At 32.3% G+C, this 22,181-nt stretch overlaps 1 protein-coding gene across 7 annotated transcripts; it reads right to left on the bottom strand.

Annotated features, from left to right (window-relative positions):
* Nucleotides 1–3,083: 3,083 nt before the first annotated feature.
* On the bottom strand, nt 3,084–20,260 carry LOC108662474 (uncharacterized). 7 transcript variants are annotated; one of them, XM_088807193.1, is made up of 11 exons: nt 19,813–20,256; nt 19,045–19,626; nt 18,801–18,947; nt 14,785–14,904; nt 14,063–14,164; nt 6,820–7,884; nt 6,611–6,679; nt 4,774–5,832; nt 3,935–4,072; nt 3,693–3,814; nt 3,084–3,607 (listed from the first exon to the last, which is right to left on the bottom strand). In XM_088807193.1, the coding sequence occupies exons 2-11, from the start codon at nt 19,303–19,305 to the stop codon at nt 3,238–3,240; spliced, it is 3,453 nt and encodes a 1,150-aa protein (XP_088663319.1). In that variant the 5' UTR covers nt 19,306–19,626; nt 19,813–20,256; the 3' UTR covers nt 3,084–3,237. The 7 variants fall into 7 exon arrangements, with proteins under 7 accessions (XP_088663319.1, XP_088663320.1, XP_017978419.2 ...); XM_088807194.1 differs by having other exon boundaries at nt 4,774–5,826; XM_018122930.2 differs by having other exon boundaries at nt 3,938–4,072; nt 19,813–20,253.
* Between the last annotated feature and the right edge of the window lie 1,921 nt (nt 20,261–22,181).

Below are 22,181 nucleotides of genomic sequence, written 5' to 3'. Positions count from 1 at the left end.
GTTATGGTTTTCTTACCTTTTGTAATATTTTCTTTTTAATACTACTTGGCAGGACCTAAGGTAAGTACTGGTCTACCCAAATTTTTAAGCCCCATTGGCTGTTTTTGATGTAGTCGTGGGTTTTTTTTTGACTGGTTGTAAAGGAATACTCTTATCCTTCTCTTTTTTAATATATAATTCATCTTTATTGTTTCTAAAAAGGAAAGATAATTCTGAAACAAAGTATTACTGGTGGCATAAATGTATCTATAAGTTGTACCATACTTAATTGATTCTCACTTTAGTTTAGCAAGGGGAGTGTTTCGTTTAAACAAGAAGAAAAGCATCAAGGACCTTTGGCATTTTGAAATCAAATCACTTTATAGAGAATCAGCATTACTCTATTAATTGGTTTTTAAGAGGATAAAGGTTTTAAGTTTGGGATTACTTATTTTTTCTTTAATTAAATATTTCCCTTTAGGTAAAATAATGTTATATAGCAATTACTTTCTTTTTGCTTTAGTTATACAATAATTACTTGCACAATGAAAACAAGTCGCGCGTATATTGTGATTACGATTCATTGTACTAATGCAATGACAATTCAAATTAATTAATCAAGTGAGTGATCAAAAATAATATTATTTTTTTCTTTATTTAAAGAACGAAATAATTGTGAGAATTTGGAAACGAATACTGATACTAATCTTAATTTCTTGCCTTCAAATAATTTAATTAACACATATCCTTTTTTATGGAATACTATTCTCTTTGTCTTTTGAGAAAAAGAAAAAGGTCAAAGAAAACTTACTTATCATTAAAGATAAAATGTTTCTTTAAATTGGTACTTTTTTATGAAAAATGTGGCAATCAAGATGCTACTTCCACAATTTTGCAACTAAAACAGCAAATAGAAAAGGACAGAGAAACAAGAAAAGCCTCAAGGACATGAAGGTTTTAAGTTTGGAATCTCCTATTTTCCCTTTTAAACTTGGGAAGCATCGTTATTGAAGCTGTTGATCACTAACCATGATGAATTGATAGGGCTGTTGACATAAAACCAAGCTGACACAATAAAATTAACAAAAACAAATAATAAAAAGCAGCAAAATCTTCTTTTTCTTCTTACATACAAAAAGCTACTATCTCAAATTAAACTCCCTGTAATTCTTAACTATGTACTCTTAATTTATTTAAATAAGATTTATATTTAATACACTGACAATGTATCTTATAGACACTGTTAATGCATCAAATATAAACTCATTCAAATATTAGAAACTTGAATATTAACATAAATTTGTTGAAATATACAGAATGGATAAGTACATGGTCATTCAACTCAAAGGTATGTAGGAAAAGCAGTCACTTATTTGCAAATCACTAGTTCAAGAATGCACATCTCTTCTGGCCAATAGAGAATAAAAGGAGCAGACAAAAAAATTTTTGATCTTTTTTACAGTTTGCTGTAATTTTTTAACTTATTAATGAAATTAAATTTTGAATCATTGTCTAAAAATGTTTCTCGCCTTTGTGTCTTTTTCTCTACCTTTCTTTCCCCTACAATCTAACCAAAATATAGTTGAATAAAATGCCCTGCAGTGCTACACATTATGAAGAATAAGCTTAAATATAGGAAAGTGTATTTGACGTTCAAAGAATTGTTGCGCCTTGTATAACCCAAACCAAGCTAAATCATTCACATCAACAACCTTGCTTTCATCTTTTATGTTGTTAATTTCTAGCTACAACCCCCTCTTTGCAGCACCAAGATGGTTAAGGACTTGAGGAGGTACTAAATTTCTGTCAAAAACAAGTATAGAATATGCCCATAGCAGAACAATCTCTGCCTTGTTTTCTCAAACAAACGAAGAAATAAATTTAGGTAGATGAAGAGAGAGAGAGAGATGATCAACTACTAGCCTCTTGATGAGAGAGGGCGTTTAAATGTAAAACCTAAACAAAGATTCCCTCAAGCCTTTATACCAAAAACAAGAAAATAGCATGTGCTTCATGCCCTGTCAACATTTTTTTTCTCTATTTAAAGAAGGAAATTATTGAGAGAATATAAAATGAAAAAGGCCAAAGAAAGCTTACTCATCATTAAAGATAAAATACTTTTTTTAATTGCTACCTTTTTATTCCAAATGTGGCTATCAAGATGCTAAGCCACAATTTTGTATCTTTTTTTAAAAATTCTATACCTTTATACTTTAAGCAAAATCAATATACAAAAGAGTAGGTGAACAAAAACCATCCCTACAGCTTAGGCATACATCTCCCTATATACACAACTGTGCTGGGATATACCACTATGCTCCCCTGTATACACAACCAGCCTTGCTCAAGATTGCAGGAGGTTAAAAAGAAACAAAAGGTTCTATACAGCGTAAAGACTTGTGTTACTATGAGAACATGCCTAAAACAAGCTGATTAATTAATGGACAAAGCTTTAAAGTGCTGAAAAGGTTTTAAAAAATGTTGAGGTGCTAACAATATTTTTCTATCTTTGTAGAAATTTTTTATACCACATTATTGAATTTCTTTAAAAGAAAATAAGAATCTAAATTACACATACACATCACATGATCAAATCCACCACATCTTTTGTTGATTAGAATTTATTAATGGTCAAAGTACCTCATAGGTCCTTATACTAAAGATTTTTTTGTCAATTTAGTCCAACTATCCAAAACTAGTTAATTTAGTCCTTGTACTCTCATATTTTGTACCATTGAATCTCTTTGCTCAACTCCATTCAAATTAACCATTAGTGGTATTAACGTCGCACTGACATATCAAAAAGTGCTAACGTAGAAGTGGCGTGTTAAACTAATAAAAAAAATTGATCATGTCGCTTTTATTTTTCTCTCTTCTCTTTTTTGTCTCAAACTACGTCGTTTTAAGCTTACTATTTAAAGCACATTTAGTTTTTTTTTTTTTCATTTTCCTTCCTTCTCTCTCTAACACTCTTCTCTCTCTCACTTTCTATCCAATCCTTCCATCCCAAATTTTGATCGCCAAACCCAGATTTCGATCACTGACCGCTGATCAGTAGTGGTCCAAAAATCTAATAAAAAATACAAAAAACCCAATCAACGGGCTTGTTTGCTGCATTTAGCATGGAACCTATATTGTATAATGAGAACCGAAAAACTGGTTCCAGTGTTAAGGTCATTTTGGTATTTGCAGGATTATGAACAAATAAAAAAACTATAATACTTTCATATTTACTATGACAAAATACTAACTTATAACTTAATTCTTTGGTAGAATAGCAACTCCTTTAACAATAAGTCCTCTCTTCCTTATCAATTCATCATATTGGTGACAGTAAATATCTAATTCTCCAGCAATTTCAAATGAAGTTGTAAATTCTCCGACAGGGATTTCTATCCACACTCCTGTTGGCTTGGTCATCAAAATTTCCTTGCATTCAACCTTGTACCCATTTGGAAGAGTGAATCCGACGTTCACTGGGTGTTCCCATCCACATGCTTCTTTTGCCAACATAAGCACGAACACAAGTCCATACAATGTTTTTGGTGAGAGTTTTTTTACATTGAATTTCACATGCATTTCTAGCCACCACACATCTAGAAGTTCGACAACATCAATCAACACATCACTGCAAAATCAAAAGTTTATGGATTAGGAAAGCTCTCGAGCTAGAACTATGAAGGATTCTAAATGAATAATAAATCTATGCTAACCTGTTTGTTTCTCTTTGGTATGACCAGCGCCAGTAAAGGTGGTTTTCCGCCCAACAGATTGAAAGATCTCTTGCAAACAACATGAAGCAGTATTTGCTTAACTTCTTATCCACCCAGTACTTCTGCAACAACAATGGCACCCACAAAATCGTGAAACTTTTCTTCCATTCAACTATTCATAAAATAAAATTCATTTTCGCATTAAGATGAGATCTTTAAAATAAACTTATATAGGACTTAACTACCATTCTGTTTTGATTCAAGTAAACTTCAGCATGGGGCTGGGAAAGCAACTTATCCATAGAGGAACTCTCAATAGGTGAGTCAGCATCTTTCAAGTTGGAAAATTCATGAAAATTTCCATCTGCAAATTCAAAATCCTACAACATGAAAAACACAACCCTTGATCATTAACATCAAGTTGAGGACACATTAGTGGAAAGAAACAAATTTCTTTTTTACAGTTTCATTATTTTAGATCTAGGAAAATCAAGATAGATTTTGAAAAAGCTATCCTAATTTTGGGAAATAAGGCCAAAAAAAATGAATTTTTTTATTTTTTATTAGATTTTCATACCATTAATGAACGATAGCCAAAATTTTCATTTAGGTGTCGGAATCTAGAGAGATAAGAGAGCTAGAAAGAAGGAAAGAAGGAAAATGAAAAATAAAACCTAAATGTGCTTTAAATGGTACTCTAAAACAATGTAGTTTTGAACAAATGAGGAAAGAAACAAATGCCACATGGCCAATTTCTTTTTTTTTCTTTTATCTTGCATGTCAATGCGACACCAGCACCACTAATGGTTAATTTGAATGGAGTTAAGCAAAATGAGTCAATTACATAATATCTCAAAATATAGAGAATAAATTAACCAGTTTTGAGTAAAGAGATTAAATTAACGAAAAATCTATAGTATATGGACCTATGAGGTACTTTAACCATTAATAAAGTCCAATTAATCAAAGAGGTGGTGGATACAATCATGTGATGTGTAATTTAGATTCTTATTTTCCTTTAAAAAATTCAATAACATGGTATAAAAAAATTCTACAAAGAAAATGATAGTGATAAACTTACTGTAAGAAGCACGCATTCGATGTGAGCAACAAATTGTCCAACACACTCTTCACAATAATAGCAATGATTTTTTGAGTTCCTTTCTTCTTCGCAAATGTCGCAATAGTATTCTCCAGAATCATCTTCCACAAAATGATTTTTAAGAGTCAAACGATGCATGTGATATTTGGATTTAACTGAACATGGTATGGGAACACATTTTAAGTGCAAATTCATATTGCACTCCACGCAATAATAGAAAGGTTCCTTACCAATGTAACTTTTGCATTTGTTACATAATTGGTAAGATTTCTCATAATCTGGCCCAAAATAATAGAGATTATGCATGTGAGACTTAATTTTTAAGGCCAGCTTCAGGGAATTAGCACAATGAAGATGAAGGTGGAAATCACACTGTCGACAACTATAACCGATACTTTCAATGATTTTAAATCTACAGGCAAAACAATTTTCCCAATCGCCGATTTGTGGATGAAGGGGGTGTAATGGATGAAAGTTGAGCTGCATCTCCCGCATAAATGCAAGACAAGATTCATGAATTTTGATATTGAAACAATCACGACATGTATAACCTGGACCCAAGATTGGTAGCTTGCAAGCATCGCATTCCAAAGCCAAATCTTTGAGACTGGATCTACGATTGAAGAAATCTAGCTTATGATTTTGATTGAAAGGGCACAACTTGGAAACTTTCTCCATCTCTTTCAGCTTTTGCCCCTCATTTTTTTGTGGGATTGGAGTGGTAGCACAGTTTACATCAAGTTGGAAATCACATGGAAGGCACATGTAAGCAAACCCACTAGAATGTTCCCTACATGCATGACATGTAAATTCAACTATATCTGTGAAGAGCTTGAGAGGATGCTGGCAATGAAAAGGGTGTGACACCTCAAACGGCAATGCAGTGCACGTTTCATGTAAGTAGTATTTACAATCTCCACAAGCATAGTGTTGATCAAAAATTTCTTGACAGCAAGCATTGCAGAGAAGACTTTCATTCCGTTCAATTGCCCCATTATAGCTCAAGGGATGTTGATGATCAAAATGTTCAATCTGCGGCTGCACAACCAGGTTGAGTGAAGAAAGTTACTAATCTTCCACCATTTGTTAAGCAGAGTGCATCCTTAATTTGTAAATTGTCATAATATTTTATTTTCATTTATGACTAAACAAACTCGATTTTTTTCATCTACATCTTTTGGAATTTATTTTAAATTCATCTATCCATCAATACACTATTAAATATGGAACGAATTTGCCATCTAAACACTACAGTTATGTCCATGTGACTACTTTCACATAATTCACATAATATGTGGAATTTACGTGACAAATTTCACTTCCATTTTATTGGCATGTTAATATACAGATGGATTTGAAACAAATTCAAAATGGCAAATGAAAACGAAAAATTACAAATAGGTCAAAATTAATAGTAAAATTTACTCTTTATTTTTGTTTGAAAAGTAAAAAAAATGAAAATTTAAAATAAAACTAAAATATGGAAGTAATAATTAAATAATCAAATATATATGTTCATAAATTAACATGATGCACGTATATGTTTTTATTTTATTCAACATTCAATATTTTTACTAAAGCCTTCTTCAAATTGATTTTGAATACTGCTATATAAGTAGAGGTTTCTTACCTATGTTATTTACATTTTTTAGTTTTTTTTTCATTAAATTTTATTCAAAAACGTAAATAGTGTTTATTACTAAAAAATCTTTATAATATATAAATCCAAGGAATTATAAAAGACCTAAAGTGATGTAACCTTCAAAAAAAAATTATTGGCAAGTGAAAGCATCACAATAATATCAACATACACCACCTTCAATGTTGAAGCTTCGCCATCCAACAAACTAGAGGTCACACTTTGATCAAGTTTTATATCTATAACCTGGGGAAGTGAAACTATTTAACATCAAAATTTTTCTAAATGGCACAGTATATGTGACCTATGATCAAATAATTAATAGATTATCTAATAAAAAAATCATTTATTAAATTTGTTTAGAGAGAGAGTAAATTTCTCTTTACCTTATTGAGTACACATTCGATGTGAGCAACAAATTTGCATTTCTTGCAACAATAAACACTATGCTTGGGTTTTCTTTTTTCTTCACATATATCACAATAATATTCTTCAGAAACATCTTCTATAAATGAATCCATAAGCATGAGATCATGCCTATGATACTTGTGTGAAGTAGAATGTGGTATTGTAAGACATTTGAAATGGTAATTGAAATTACACTCAACACAACGATAAAAAGCACTTTCGTTCCCTATAGCATCAAAATTAAAACCACAAATCCTACATAGGTGGGTAGAGATATTAGCTTTTATTCGAAAATAAGTAAGATTATGCTCATGTAACTCAACCTTCAGACTGGGTCGTAGTTCAGCACAATGAACATGAAGGTGGAATTTACATTTTCTACAGCAAAAGGCTTTTCTGAACTCCCATATTGGTAGGTTACAAGCATTGCACAATCTATTATCGAAATGAATGTTGCATAATGAAAGAGGGTGTGATGGATGAAAAGGGTGTTTGAAGATTATGCTAGGCATGTTGATTAGGCACGAATCGTGGAACCAGATATAAACTCCATCGTCAAGACAACCATAAGACATTCCAGACAAATGATTCTCACACCAACTACATATATACTCATACTTTCTCACTCTCCTATAGTTAAAGAGGGTCAACGACTTGTTGAAACGACCAATTTTTTTGGATGTCTCGTCACTGAGTCTATTTTTCTCATCATTGATTGAAAAAGCACATTGAAACTCAAGGCTAAAATCACAATCTTTGCAATGGTACCTATGACCTCGAGAAAGATTGAAACATTTAGCACATATGTAATCTATGTGATTTGACCATAAGAGACTAAGATTGTGTTGAGAATGGAAAGGATGTGCACTTATCTGCAGAGGTAGCTGATGATGAACGCAGGGATTATGAAACCAAATCTTGCATCTTTCACAATAATAAGCCAAACCATCAATTTTCTGATTGCATATATTACAAGGTGCCTCTGATTCAATGTAGTCATCAAAGAGCAAGTGGTGTTCATGAAGAAAGGGTTTGATATCCATCTCAAACAAAGAAAAAAAAATTTAACCTTTCCATGGAAAAGGGTGTTTACATATTAAAAAACTAAACATAGATTCCCTCAAGCTGTAGATACTATTTTTTTATGTACTTTTATTACTATTTTTATTACCTTATTATTCTATTTTTCATTTTCATTTTTATTCAATAAAAATTAGGATAAATCAATGGCTAACCGAGTACTAAGGAGAGAATTTTCGGCCCCTATATATATAAAAGCAGAAATCTTCACAAAAGGAGGGGCTCTTTCAACTAAAATCTCCAGAAAAGAGCAAACACCTAGAAGCCAAAAACTTCTAACTTTTTAATCTAGCAGCCGGATACCACAACCAAAATGGCAAAAGGCAAAAAAAAAAGAAAAGCAAAAAGCATCAAAACAAAAATCCAATGTTTACAAAGACGTAGATCTAGGAAATGGGTTCGGTTGGGGACTGATTTGTGAGAGCGAAAGGAAGGTTCTGGCAGTGTGCGGGAGAGAAAGTTGATTTCCTCTTTTGGGATTGGGAGATTCTCATTACTTCCAAGCGAAAGAGAAAGAGAGAAGAAAGTGAGCTGAAGGTTCAGAGAGAAATGAGAGAGAGCCGCCGGCGGTAGAGAGAGAAAGTAAGGGGAAAAATGAAGGAGAGAGAGAGAGAAAAGGAGGAATTTATAGTTAGGGTTGTAAGGAGCAAAGTGCCAAACGGCACCGTTTGGAAAATAACACTACAAAAAGGGTGAGGGCTGGTCTTGCGAATAGGAGCAAAAGTATCCATCTAAAGTATCATTAGACTAAGGATTAAAGAATTGGTAAAAAGGAATAGTAAAATTTACTCTTCATTTTTGTTTGAAAGGTAAAAAAAAAAAAATTAAAGATAAAATTAAAATATGGAAGCAATAATTGAATTTAGGAACATATACAGCTTCAAAGGTATGCCGGGGATAAATATACAGCTTCAAACGAAAAAGAACAAAACTAGTCCACAAGGAGCTTGTAAAGTAAAAACAATTTGAGGTAATACGCTAACAAATTACATAGGAAGAAGATACAATCACATCCTACACCAGAAAGTTTGAGTACTCCTACAACAATGCAACAAGGTAGAGGCAACAAATCATTTGATGATGTCAGGTCTGTTGGCTTGCGCCTTGGATCTTGTCTTGAGAACCTTCTTTGGCCCTTCAGTTGTTAAAGCATACATCTTTACAGCAAACAATTCCTCAGGGAGTCCTTTCTGGTCCTGTTTTCAAAACAACAAACAAATAAATAACAAAAGGAAGGATACATTATGATAGTTGAAAACCCTAAAATGAAGTAGGGGGATTGCAAACCAAACCTGCCCCTATTTCTAATGGAAACTTTGAACATGCAACTAGAAATCACACCCTTATCGATTCAACTCAGCAACATCAAATAAGAATATAAGGATACAAAAGATGATATGATATCTAAAACTTACCAAACAACATAGATCACACAACGCCTCTCACTAATGTTATGCTCTTGGGGCACATCTGAAAGTCAATGGAACGAGGGCTTCACAATAGGAGAAGCCCTCTCTCATCCTATAAAGCCCGCACCTATCATTGGATTTTTAGCTAGACCTTGTATTTTAACGTTTCAAGATCTAAATTTTTGAATGTTGGCTTAGAGACTTAGTTGTTAAGACAATGGCAACATATGAGGCTATTAGTGCATGATCTATATAAACTTATCAGTTTTCAATGTGTCATCTTGGGATTGTTATGTTGCAAGTCAAAGGTTATGTGTAACAGACACAACTGGATGGGTTGGCAACTAATCTTTGTTGGAATTTGGTTGAGTTTTATGGTGTGAGTCCAAGTTGCGTAACTTACATCAAGTTGACCCCTTTACCGCCATAACCCAGCACACAATTTTGAGGTTGATTATAACTTTAATTATTAAAGTATCCAGTTTTGACTTCAAGACCATAATTTCTCTGTAAAAGTGATTGATAATAGGGAAGATAAAAGAATACATGATATAGGTAACTCTGCAGCAAAGTATCATCGGTGCCATAAATGTACCATATCTATAAATTGTACCATACTGAATTGATTCCCACTTTATTTTAGCCAGTGAGGGGGGTTTTGCTTTTCAGAATCAAAACAATGGAAGTTGGGGCTGATTAAGAACTTTGAGCACCATTTAAGATACCACAGCAGACCTGTGTAGCTTTATGTATTGTATATTCTTTCAAAGTCAAAATATAGTTAGGATTAGGCCTCATGAAACAACAACTGTCAAAAGCATTTACGAGTAAACTAACAGAATATTCAGTTTAAAAAAGCGTTATCAACAGCTTATTAAGTGGTCAATATGCAATAGAAGGTACCTTTATTTTATACAGGTGCAATCCACATCGACGAAATAGGGCCTTGAAGTATAAGTCAGATCTGGTGATGCTTCAATCTTCTTTATCCAAGACAAATCCTGCAAACAAGTGATAGCTCAGTGAAACTCATTTTGCCACTGAACAATTCCACTGACAAGTTCTCCACATGCAAGCCAAGTTAAGTGAATTTATGCAATTACTGCGAAAGGGGTATAACTACCCACTTGTCATTTAAAGGTTTTTAGGTGTTAAGTTTGGATTTTTGGAATTCCAGATTACTTTGTGTTTGAATTGTCCCTGTCTCAACTTTCAATTCAGTAACCTTTTAGTCAGTTTGAGCTGGTTAAAGTCTAGGTGCATAACTGAGCCAAATCAAGTTGACAAAATGACAACCTTGAACTTGACACGACTCAATTACAAAACTAAGACCTGAAGCTCAACTTGAACAATTTTTTGGAGGGTACATATGTCTGAGACCTCCAAGCTGGACTTGATAGAGCTTTATATTTTTCAGTGTTATACGAGTATTACATACATGGAATATTAAAATATATTAAAAAATTAAAAGTTGATTACGCTCTTGAACCATCTTGACTGAGTAATATAAACACTTGAACTAGACTCGATTGGTCACTTGAGCTCAAGAATAACTCAACAATAAACTGATTGAATCCAAGCATTTTGTGAGTTGAATGCAAGCAAATTATGAGACTTGAGTCCTAGTTTAAGTCAAGCCTTAGGCAAGTTTAATTGTTGGGCTAGGTTATGCAAGAGCATTCTTAAATTTATCTCCAATTGGTTATCTTATTATGTTTTACTTTAGTTAAAAGTTTGTAATTATGTTTTCTATCTAGTCATGTGTCGTGATCAGCATGTGATCATTTTTAATTAGTTTGAATGGCTAGGATTAGATGGGCTTGTTTGTATCGAAGGGCTACAATTAAAAGCTGCTGTAACTTGTTCCTACTTTGATCTTAAGATCAATTTTAGCCTTTGTTCTGGTTTTCTTCATTGTTTTTCTTTTGTTTTTGTTGTTTCTACTTCCATGCTACATCAAAGAGGTATCAGATGAACAGATCTTAAAGTTGAACTAGGATTTTAGCTTATAAACCATGGCTAATCGTGTTAGAGGACTTGTTAGTGGACGTGGAAAAGAAATCAAGACCAGCAAACAGAATCGGCTGAGTTTAAGGGTATGATTGAAGATTTGTTGCAGGCTGAGCAAGCTTTAAAGTGACAGGAACCAATGGGAGCCCGAATGGAGAATCCGCAAGGCAATCCTGACCCTTTCGGTTTACCGGAAGGTGGTCTTGAGGATGAAATTGAATATGGAGAGGCTGAAAACCCTTTTCATAATGCTCGAGCAGCAAATAATGCTGTTTGTGGTAGATTGGAAGGCTGATTGTTACATGCCTAGACTTAAATGGTGGTGGAGTTAGAATTAAGGTAGATGACTTCCGGAAAAAGATGCATGCAAAAGATTATTTAGACCAGAAAGCGAGTTTGTAAAATTATTTTTAGTAGAAACCAATGGTAGAACAAAGAAAGGTGCTGTTTGTGAAGCTTAAGTTGAAGGGACTGCACTTCAATGGTGGAAGAGCGTTGAAGAGCGGCAAGCACATCAAGGCAAGCCAAAAATCAACACTTGGGAACACATGAAAATGAAGATGAGGAAATTTCTGCCAGCTGATTAAATGGAGTTGAATGAGATATTTCATTCACTCAAGCAAAATAGTATGTCCATTGAGGAGTACACTTCAGGTTTCAACAACCTTTCCCTAGTGTTGGTTTCAAAGAGACTAATGAGCAGTTGACTTCTTGTTATCTAGCTGGTTTGAATCAATCTATTACAGATGGGAGTGACTTGTTTATTTAACCTTAAGATGCTCGACAATTGGTCCTAATGGCTTGTAACTTGTTCCGACTTTGATTTTACATCAATTTTAACCTTTGTTCTGGTTTTGTTCACTGTTTTGGTTTCTTGTTATTGTTTCTACTTCCTCACTACATCACTAGGTCATCTTTCCTTCATGAATTTTCACTGAAGAAAGTTGTACATAGACAGTGTTACCAAAAGGTGTCCCAAATTGGTAGCATAGTAAAATTATACCCCATACCCATTTGAGCAGATGAGACTCATCCCTGAACCTGCGAATTATAAGTTTCAACACTTTTTTGCTGTTTCCCTTGGTATCATGCAATGAAACAAGACAATGGAGCTTAAATATTCCTTTATCCGTTTATCCTTAATTCAACATTTAAAACATTAACTAGAATAAGTCAAAGCAGTAGCGGGCAGATGAATACATAATAAAACAAATTTAAACAGTAATATCAGCTCTAGAAAGCAACTTTATGAAAATTTTACAGCAGGACACCAAAAAATAAGAAAGTTTGAGGAATGCATAAAACAAAAACTTGCTGCTTCCCTTGGTATCAAGCAATGGAACGAGAAAATGGAGCTTAAAATTTCCTTTATCCATTTATCTTTTAATTATTATTAACTATGATGTTACTTCAAAGTTGTAGAGGGGAGATAATTACATAATAAGACAAAGTTAGAAAGTAATATCAGCTCAAAAAAGCAACTTTATGTCTTCTCATACGTGAGATGACATGCGGCATTTCCAAAAAAAAAAAAGCAACTTCATGAAAATTTACCACAGAATACCAAAACATAAGAAAGTTTGAGGAATGCATTAAACAAAACTTGAGCACTTCTTAAAAAGGGGAGGGAGAGAGGGAGGGAGGGCAAACAAACATGCTTAGAAAAATCAAAGAGTCATAAAGACAATACCGTTTCTAGCAATGTTCTCTTTCAGGACAAAGAATCCACCAGGTTTAAGGCCTACCTGGAATCAACAAATTAATTACTGTATCAAATTAAAGTGCAAATTATAATCTTTTAAATCATATATGCAAGAATAATAATTTTCAACAAGGGTCTTTCCAGGACACAACTTAGAGATCAGGCCTCCAAACTACATACACATACACATGCCCAAGAATTTCCATGTTGGAGCTTTTTATTATTAATATGTTTTGCTTAATTTTGATGAAAATACATTGAAGGCAGAGCAAAAAGTTATGCTCAACAGCACCTGGAAAAAAAAAAAGGTTGCAGCAAGGGAAGCAGGAGAGTAGGGACTCAAGGTGCCATGAAATGAATATGGCACTTTCTAGATTTAATTTTATTTCCCACCATTTACAAACTTAAAGGACAAAAGTCAAACTACCATCATTTCTTAAAACTTATTTCAATGCACAAGGCACAACAAAATTTTGGTCACAAGCTTTTGTAAGGTGAGAAAACGGATGATAGCAAAATAGCTGTATGAATTGTAAAGCATTATCAAGCCTTGTTTCTGTGGTGCTAGGGATGGGCCCAAACACTCCAAACCAACCCATCAAATCCGCTACTTACCTAGCAGGAAGAAGAATAGAATGAACAACACGACACATTGCAAAAAAAAAAATTAAAATAAAAAAAGAAAGGACAAAAAGAAAAAAGAGTTTGACTATATCATCCTTCTGGTGTTTGCTATGTTATGTTCTCTAGACAACCTTAATTCCTATAGCTGTAAGAAGGTTTAAGAGAAGTTACAAGAGAGAAAGCTAGAAGCAATAAATTTGGAAAAGGAAAATTTGAGATACCATTGCAATGATCTGACAGTTCATAATTCAAAAATCAGAACAAGGCAATTCGAATGTATAGTAGACAGCAGGCAAGAAAATTTCAATACATAATTTTGATCTTTCCATGCACTTCCACACAGCACAACATGTCAAATAAAAAGTAAGTTCTGTCTCAAGAAGAAGATTTATTCACCTTTGCTCTCTTAAAAAATGAGACAAAGTCATCATCTGTGAGATGACCGATACACCACTGAATCCAAATAACATTGTACCTTCCAGCATCAGGGGTGAACTCCTGAAAAAGAAAAAGACAAAAAAATATGGTTGTCAAATTTCTGTTTTATAAAGTAAAATTTAGCAGCCAGAAGCATCAGAAGAAGACAAGTACATATGTCACCAACTTAGAGAGCTCATTCACTACCCAATATGCTGCACCCCCCCCCCCCCCCAACACACACAAAAGAGTAAATAATTGTTTGCAAAAATTTACTTGAATCCAAAGGTTGTCTAATCATCTAAGTTTCACATTGCAAGCTAAAGCTACACATGTCCAATCTCCTTCCCACCCATCCCATCCCCATAATATCAGTCATATTAACTCTTCTAGGCTATACCTATAATGATTCATGACTAAAGCCGCCTACAGAATACAGACTATGTTGCCCAGATTCAAATGCGAGTTCCAGGTGCAAACCCATATTTAACATGTTTACATTAAATTTTGTAAGTTTTTCCCAGGATTGTACTCAAACAACATGCCTGCTTGAGGTGTCAATTACATGGCTACATCCGCAATAAAGGGTAAAGTGAAAAGTTGGAAATACATAGCTTACATAGACTTAACCATAGTTATGAATACTTCAACACATCAAGAAGCATGTATCTATGTGTGAATATAGTCTTGAACTACATTACCTGAAGGGGGACACAGTAGAAATTACTTGCTTTGTGCGCATCAGAGGCTACAAAATATTCCTGAGACAAACTTTGACGGGCAGCATCTAAGAAATGTGAAACTGGCTCAAGTAGATCAACCTGGAGAATGGTAAACGGAAGAGGGGTCAGAAAGCATAGCTATCACAAAGTACTATGCAGCTTTATTAAGATCATAGCTCCAACTCATACTATGATACTCTATAATCGGGTTTAAGACGGGTTCGAATAGTGATTTCACTACCCATATCGGATTCAGGTACTATCTCTTGAGTACCCGCTACCTGAACCTGATTATGTTAATATTCAGGTTACGTGGGTACCCGTCCCAAACCCAATTCCAATACTCGTTTATATATATTTTATTATTATTTAAATGATTAAATTAAAAATAATCAACATTAATATATTTATTAAAAGCTGACAAATATATTAAAAAGTATGGTTACTCAAATTATTAATATGATGACATTAATATATTTAAATTAAAAAATTATTAGATTATTAATTATGTTTAAATAATATGAATATCATATCATATTACAAAAGAATATAATTACCATTATATATACTTTAAATATAAATATATTTACTTTTTATTTTGTGTTAACATTACAAAAATTATAACTTATAATATATATACTTAAAGAGAGTCTTTGAGATTAAAATAGTTTTAAATCTAACTATTTCTTTTAATTTCATGTAATTAAAGACATAAACACATAATTAAATTAATTCATTAAACTATGATTATTAATTAACTTGAAATGTTTTTAATATATACATTATATATATTGGGTTCATTTATAAGAAATATAATTACTATATTATATATATACTAATACTTTTAATGTATATATACTTTAAATATAAATATATTTATTTTCTATTTTATATTAACATTAAAAAAATTATAACTTAAAAAATTATTAATTATAATAAATACACCTCTATTTATATAAACTTATAATATACAAACCTTAAGAGAAGTTGTGAGATTAGAATAGTTTTGAGACCTAATTATTTTTTTTAATTTCATATAATTAATTAAAATTAATTTATAAAACTCTGATTATTAATTACCTTGTAATGTCTTTTAATATATTTACTTTATATATATTGGGTTCATTTATAAAGAATATAATTACTATCGTATATATAGTAAAATACTTTTAGTGTGTGTGTGTGTATATATATATATATATATACACTTTAAATATAAATATATTTACTTTCTATTTTGTATTAACATTACAAAAATTATAATTTATAAAATTATTAATTTTAATATATATACCTTTATTTATATAAACTTATAATATATAAAATTATCTAAAAAGAAGTTGAGAGATTAGAATAGCTTTGAAACTTAGCTATTTTTTTTAATTTCTTGTAATTAAGGACAAACCCATATAATTAATTAAATTAATTAATGAAACTATGATTATTAATTAACTTTCTTTTAATATCTATACTTTATATATATTAAGTTCATTTATAAGGAATATAATTACTATTATATATATATACACTAAAATACTTTTAATATATATATATACTTTAAATATAAATATATTTACATTTTATTTTGTGTTAACATTACAAAAATTATAACTTATAAAATTATTAATTATAATATATATATATACACACTTTAGAGTATATAACTTTTAATGTCTTTTAATACATACACTTTATATTATATATTATGTTTATTTATAAAGAATATAATTACTATTATATAAGTTAATAATTACTGAATAATAAAATAATATTGATTTATATCATATATTATGTTCATTTATAAACACACTTTATAATTTTTTATTATTTAAATTTAAATTTTATTATTTGTGTTTTTATTAATTTAATTAGTAGTTAATTATATGAAATATGTAGGATAAATATTATTGTATATGGATATGGGTTTGGGTTCGAGTAATTGGGTACTCATGAAGAACATTTTAATAATTTTTTTATCTAATTGGGGTTTTCTAACAGATTAGGATAATTATAGAACAGTGAAAATGTATTAGGGTTAAGGTTAAAGTAGTAATTTTTAAAATTATTCAAGTAATTAATAAGGTTTGGGTATTTGATTTTTTATAAGCTTAGGGTTCAGGTACCTCGAAATTAACGTATACCCTCCTCATGTCCTACTTGAATTTTTTAAAAGGCACCGCCCAATTTTGCTTTCAATTCAAAAACATCAGAGAAATTCATTAGCTAGTAAAAATTATGCACTATGAACCATGTTATCAATTAATTGAAAAGATGGTAAATGTCAGGAATATTGAAAATAAACTAATAGAAAGAGAAAAATGACCAAACAGATTATTGGTTATTCTCCCTATGCTAGAACCACAATCTGCAGTATGTTAAATTAACATAGAAACTAAAAGCTCAGAATGTCAACTAGATTTATGATTTTCAATTAGAATTAAAAACATCAAGAAAAATGAAATACCAAACAGATCAGTACTCCAGCAATATTTCAAGTATGCTTTAGAACCATTTGCAGGTATTACTACTGCTTAAATGTATGGACTTAAAATAAAGGTCAGCAATGCAGTGTTTTGAGAATTATGACGTAGTTTAATTTAGTATGCTAGGCCCTAAAATGTACCAGATTCATCTGCACTGAGATCATCAAAAGAGTTTGTTTTGATTCCACCAACATAAACCACATGAAGGCAAAAGTTTGAGGGCACAACCATCAATTATCATGTTTTATTTTATTTTATTTGGTGATGGTAATTTAAACCCAGCTCTTTTAGCAGGGGATACATGCACCTATCATAGAGCCAAGTGCTTAAGTGCATCTTATATCATATTACTTAAAATAAAACTTGTGGAAATCACTTAATTATCTTCATATTAAAGCCAAACCATTACTGCTTAGTTATCTAAATATCTTTATATTAAAGCCAAACTCCAACTGCTTAGTTTCCTAAATAATTTCCCCTACAATTCCCCTTCGCAAGATTTCAGTCAGTTGCCCCAGTATAGTCCACCAACTCACAAGTATTAAGACCAACTTCATATATAGGCAATTATAGATCCTACTCATGTCGAAGAATCAATCTCCTAGTAATAAAACATACTGAAGACATATCTAATTTTTGCCATTCAAAGGATAACAAGTTCCAGAATATTAGCAAGATAGAGCATCTTCGCTGCTGACGAAATGTGAAAGTAATTTTTCAATCTTAAACACAGAAATTTCTTTCCTTTATTCTGAGCACTCACAACGGCCTCAAATTGGGTCCAGGGGTGCCCCATCCCCCACCCCCCACAAGCACACAACCCTTAAGAGACAGAGAGAACTCCCAGCAAGCTTCTTCCCAAATTTAAAAAAGAATATTGCTTAAAGATGGTTTTTTATTAAGCAAAATAGCATGTAGTAAACCCAATTCTCAATTGCATTATGGCATTCTAAATAAGAGCAACACCTATAACGCTGGCATTCTAAATCAAAGCAACACCTCTAATGCATGACATAATTCTTGCACTACTAAGACTGATTTTTGGTGAAGATATCATGCAAATTAATTCAGAAAATGCATATTCATGCAAATTTCCATGCTTTCCTCTTCTTTATTTATTTATTTTCTTTTATGGGGTGGGATTATGGGACATAAACTCTTCATGGTTGTGTTATCAAGTTATCTTGGTTTCCGGTTTCAAGCACTAATTGCGGATATTTAACTCAAAATTTCATCTATCACAACATCCCTTTCTGCTGTCACCACTATGTTTTTTGTTTAATTTATAGTTAATTAGGTTTTCCACCAATGCTACATTCTAATGAAGTAGGATCCCATCACCAACTTTGCACTTCCACATTTAATGGCGCATAATAACCTAAGGTTGATTTTTAGTGTAAAAAAAAAAAATAATAATAACATAAACCAAACTACCTCAACAGAACATATATGGGTATATAACTTCATAAAAACAATATAAAGTTGAGCACACAGAGAGAGACAGAGAAGTACCAAGAGCAACAAGATGGTGATTTCTTCCACCGCCATCGAGAATCTTTCATGCAAAAGGGTATTGAGAAAAACCTCACTACCCTTGACATCTGCCTCATTTACTTGCCCAAATCCACCCAACACCCCATCTACCGATGCCTCCACACCCTTCTCTTAGCACAACCAAAGAAACCAATAACTATACTATGAGTTCGGTAATGGTACCCACATACAAATGTAAGAACCAGAGTTAAGAAAGACTTACTTCCCAATAGGCAACGCCTTCACGGTACCACTGAGTCTTCTTATGGTTATCTCCTGCATCTGCATCTCCAATTTGCTCCCTCCACATTTCCTGTGGGTTCTTGAATTCTCTGCCATCGGAATCGGAGCCAGCCGCCTCCATTGCCGTCCTCCGCTCCTTGGGAGTCTTGTAATTCTTCCGTGGTGGATGTAGGACTAGAGTTATGGGACACTGTTGGAGGGTCTGTGGGGAAACAGCTTGGGATATGGGCCGCATCCACATCGGTATGCCTTATCCTCCGCGCCTTGGGTTAGGCAAGCCCTGTTTGGTTTATCCTTTCGCATCTTCAAGCACAGCTTGAATGGCGTCAAAGTTGCTGGTGAGTTTTTGGATTTCTTCTTCAAGACCTACAGCCAATCCGACATGATGCTTTATCTCTTGAGGAATGAACGAACCACCCAACTGCTGCTCCAGGATCATGGAAAGAAGTGCTTTTGCCATTGTTTTTGTTGTTTCTCAAATGTAAATTGGTTAATGAAAACAGCAGTTAATTATTGGTTGACTGAACAAGTGGATGATGTTGAAGCTGCTTCTCTTCCGACCCTGTTTTGTAACAATGAACAAGTGGCAGACAATTTCTTAAAGTTGAACCCAAAATCACTCTTTAAAAAAAAAAAAAAAAACCATGAGAATTAAAATGCTTTATAATTCGTCCTTGTAATGCTTTGTAATCCAAAAGCGATGCGTATAAAATTTTTGATAATAAAGGTTATAGTGAGTCTAACTTACTAGCTGAAAGTTGTTTGTCAAACACTTTTCCAACAGTAGTAATGTGATAAGAATTCAGACTCAGGAGAATTGCAAATGGTGGTGGTTGTGGTTCTGGCTGTACAGGCGACACCAAGCGGGCGGTGGAGAACGCTAGTAGCAATTGCCAATAAGGTAGCACGTGGCAGTCTTTTTGTCCTTTTCAAGCAATGCGAGACACTTGAGTGATTTTTATTGGACAACGTATGTGGAAGAAGTTGACCAAGGACGTTGGGTTGGTGATTAAAAACATTTTTCGGTCTGCTAATGAAGAAGCTGACACCCTAGCCAAAGAAGGTGTCTCAAGATCAACAGATTTGTTTTGGATCAATGACTCTCTGCCAACCTCGGAGAAGAATATACATTAACCTAGTGTGGGGTATTCTGTCCCCTGCTTTATTGACTTTTGTTGTGCATCATAATGCTTGCTGCTACCTTTATGGAACCACTGATGTTTCTTCGTTTATACTGCCTTTTTTTTAAGGGATATTGATTGAACACTTTTTCGGAGGTCCTTTTGTTATGTATAGAGTGAGTTTTCTTACCTTTTGTAATATTTTCTTTTTAATGCTAGTTGGCGGGACCTTAGGCAAGTACTGGTCTACCCAAATTTTTAAGTCCCATTGCTTGCCTTTGATGTAGTCGTGGGTCTTTTTTGTTAAGTTGTAAAGGAATACTCTTTTTTAATATATAATTCATCTTTATTGTTTTTAAAAAGAAAAGATAATTCTGAAACAAAGTATTACTAGTGGCATAAATGTATCTATAAGTTGTACCAAACTTAATTGATTCTCACTTTAGTTTAGCAAGGGGAGTGTTTTGTTTAAAAAAGAAGAAAAGCATCAAGGACCTTTGGCATTTTGAAATCAAATCACTTTATAGAGAATCAACATTACTCTATTCATTGGTTTTTAAAAGGATAAAGGTTCTAAGTTTGGAATTACTTTTTTTTTCTTTAATTAAATATTTCCCTCTAAGTAAAATAATGCTATATAGCAATTACTTTATTTTTGCTTTAGTTATATAACAATTACTTGCCCAATGAAAACACATCGCGCATATATTGTGATTACGATTCATTTTACTAATACAACGACAATTTCAGATTAATTAATTGAGTGGGTGATAAAAACAACATTATTTTTTTTTATTTAAAAAAAGAAATGATTGTGAGAATTTGGAAGTGAATACTGATGCTAATCTTAATTTCTTGCCTTCAAATAATTTAATTAAGATGTACCTTTTTTTATGAAATACTATTCTCTTTGTCTTTCAAAAAAAGGAAAAAGGCCAAAGAAAACTTACTCATCATTAAAGATAAAATGCTTCTGTAAATTGGTACTTTTTATTGAAAATGCAACAATCAAGATTCTACTTCCACAATTTTGTAACTAAAACAACAAATAAAAAGGGACAGAGAAATAAGAAAAGCATCAAGGACATGAAGGTTTTAAGTTTGGAATCTCCTATTTTCCCTTTTAAACTTGGGAAGCATCGTTATTGAAGCAGTTGATTACTAACCATGATGAATTAATAGGTCTATTGACATAAAATCAAGCTGACACAATAAAATTAACAAAAACAAATAAAAAAAGTAATAAAATCTTATTTTTGTTCTTTCATACAAAAAGCTACTATCTCAAATTAAACTCCCTGTAATTCTTAACTATGTACTCTTAATCTATTTAAATAGGATTCATATTTGATATACTGACATATATCTTATATACATTGTTAATGCATCAAATATAAATTCATTTAAATATTAAAAACTTGAATATTAACATAAATTTATCGAAATATACGAAATAAATAAGTATATGGTCATTCAACTCAAAGATATGCAGGAAAGCAGCCACTTATTTGCAACTCACTAGTTCGAGAATGCACATCGCTTCTGGCTAAGAGAGAATAAAAGGAGCAGAAAAATTTTTTTTGAACCTTTTTGACAATTTGCTATAATTTTTTAACTTATTAATGAAATTAAATTTTGAATCATTATCTAAAAATGTTTCTCTCCTTTATGTCTTTTTCCCTACAATCTAACCAAAATATAGTTGAATAAAATGCCCTGCAATCCTACACATTATGAAGAAAAAGCTTAAATATAGGAAAGTGTATTTGACGTTCAAAGAATTGTTGTGCCTTGTATAACCCAAACTAAGCTAAATCATTCACATCAACAGCCTTGCTTGCATATTTTTTGTTGTTAATTTCTAGCTACAACCCCCTTTTTGCAACACCAAGACGGTTGAGGACTTAAGGAGGTACTAAATTTCTGTCAAAAACAAGTACAGAATATCCTCATAGCAGAACAATCTCTATCTTGTTTTCTGAAACAAACAAAGAAA

The sequence above is a fragment of the Theobroma cacao genome, chromosome 6 (genome assembly GCF_053813885.1).
Source record: "Theobroma cacao isolate CCN51 chromosome 6, ASM5381388v1, whole genome shotgun sequence".
NCBI classification, from domain to species: Eukaryota; Viridiplantae; Streptophyta; class Magnoliopsida; order Malvales; family Malvaceae; genus Theobroma; species Theobroma cacao.
The sequence above is the reverse complement of the archived record's forward strand: the minus strand, read 5'-3'. Positions and strand labels throughout refer to the sequence as shown.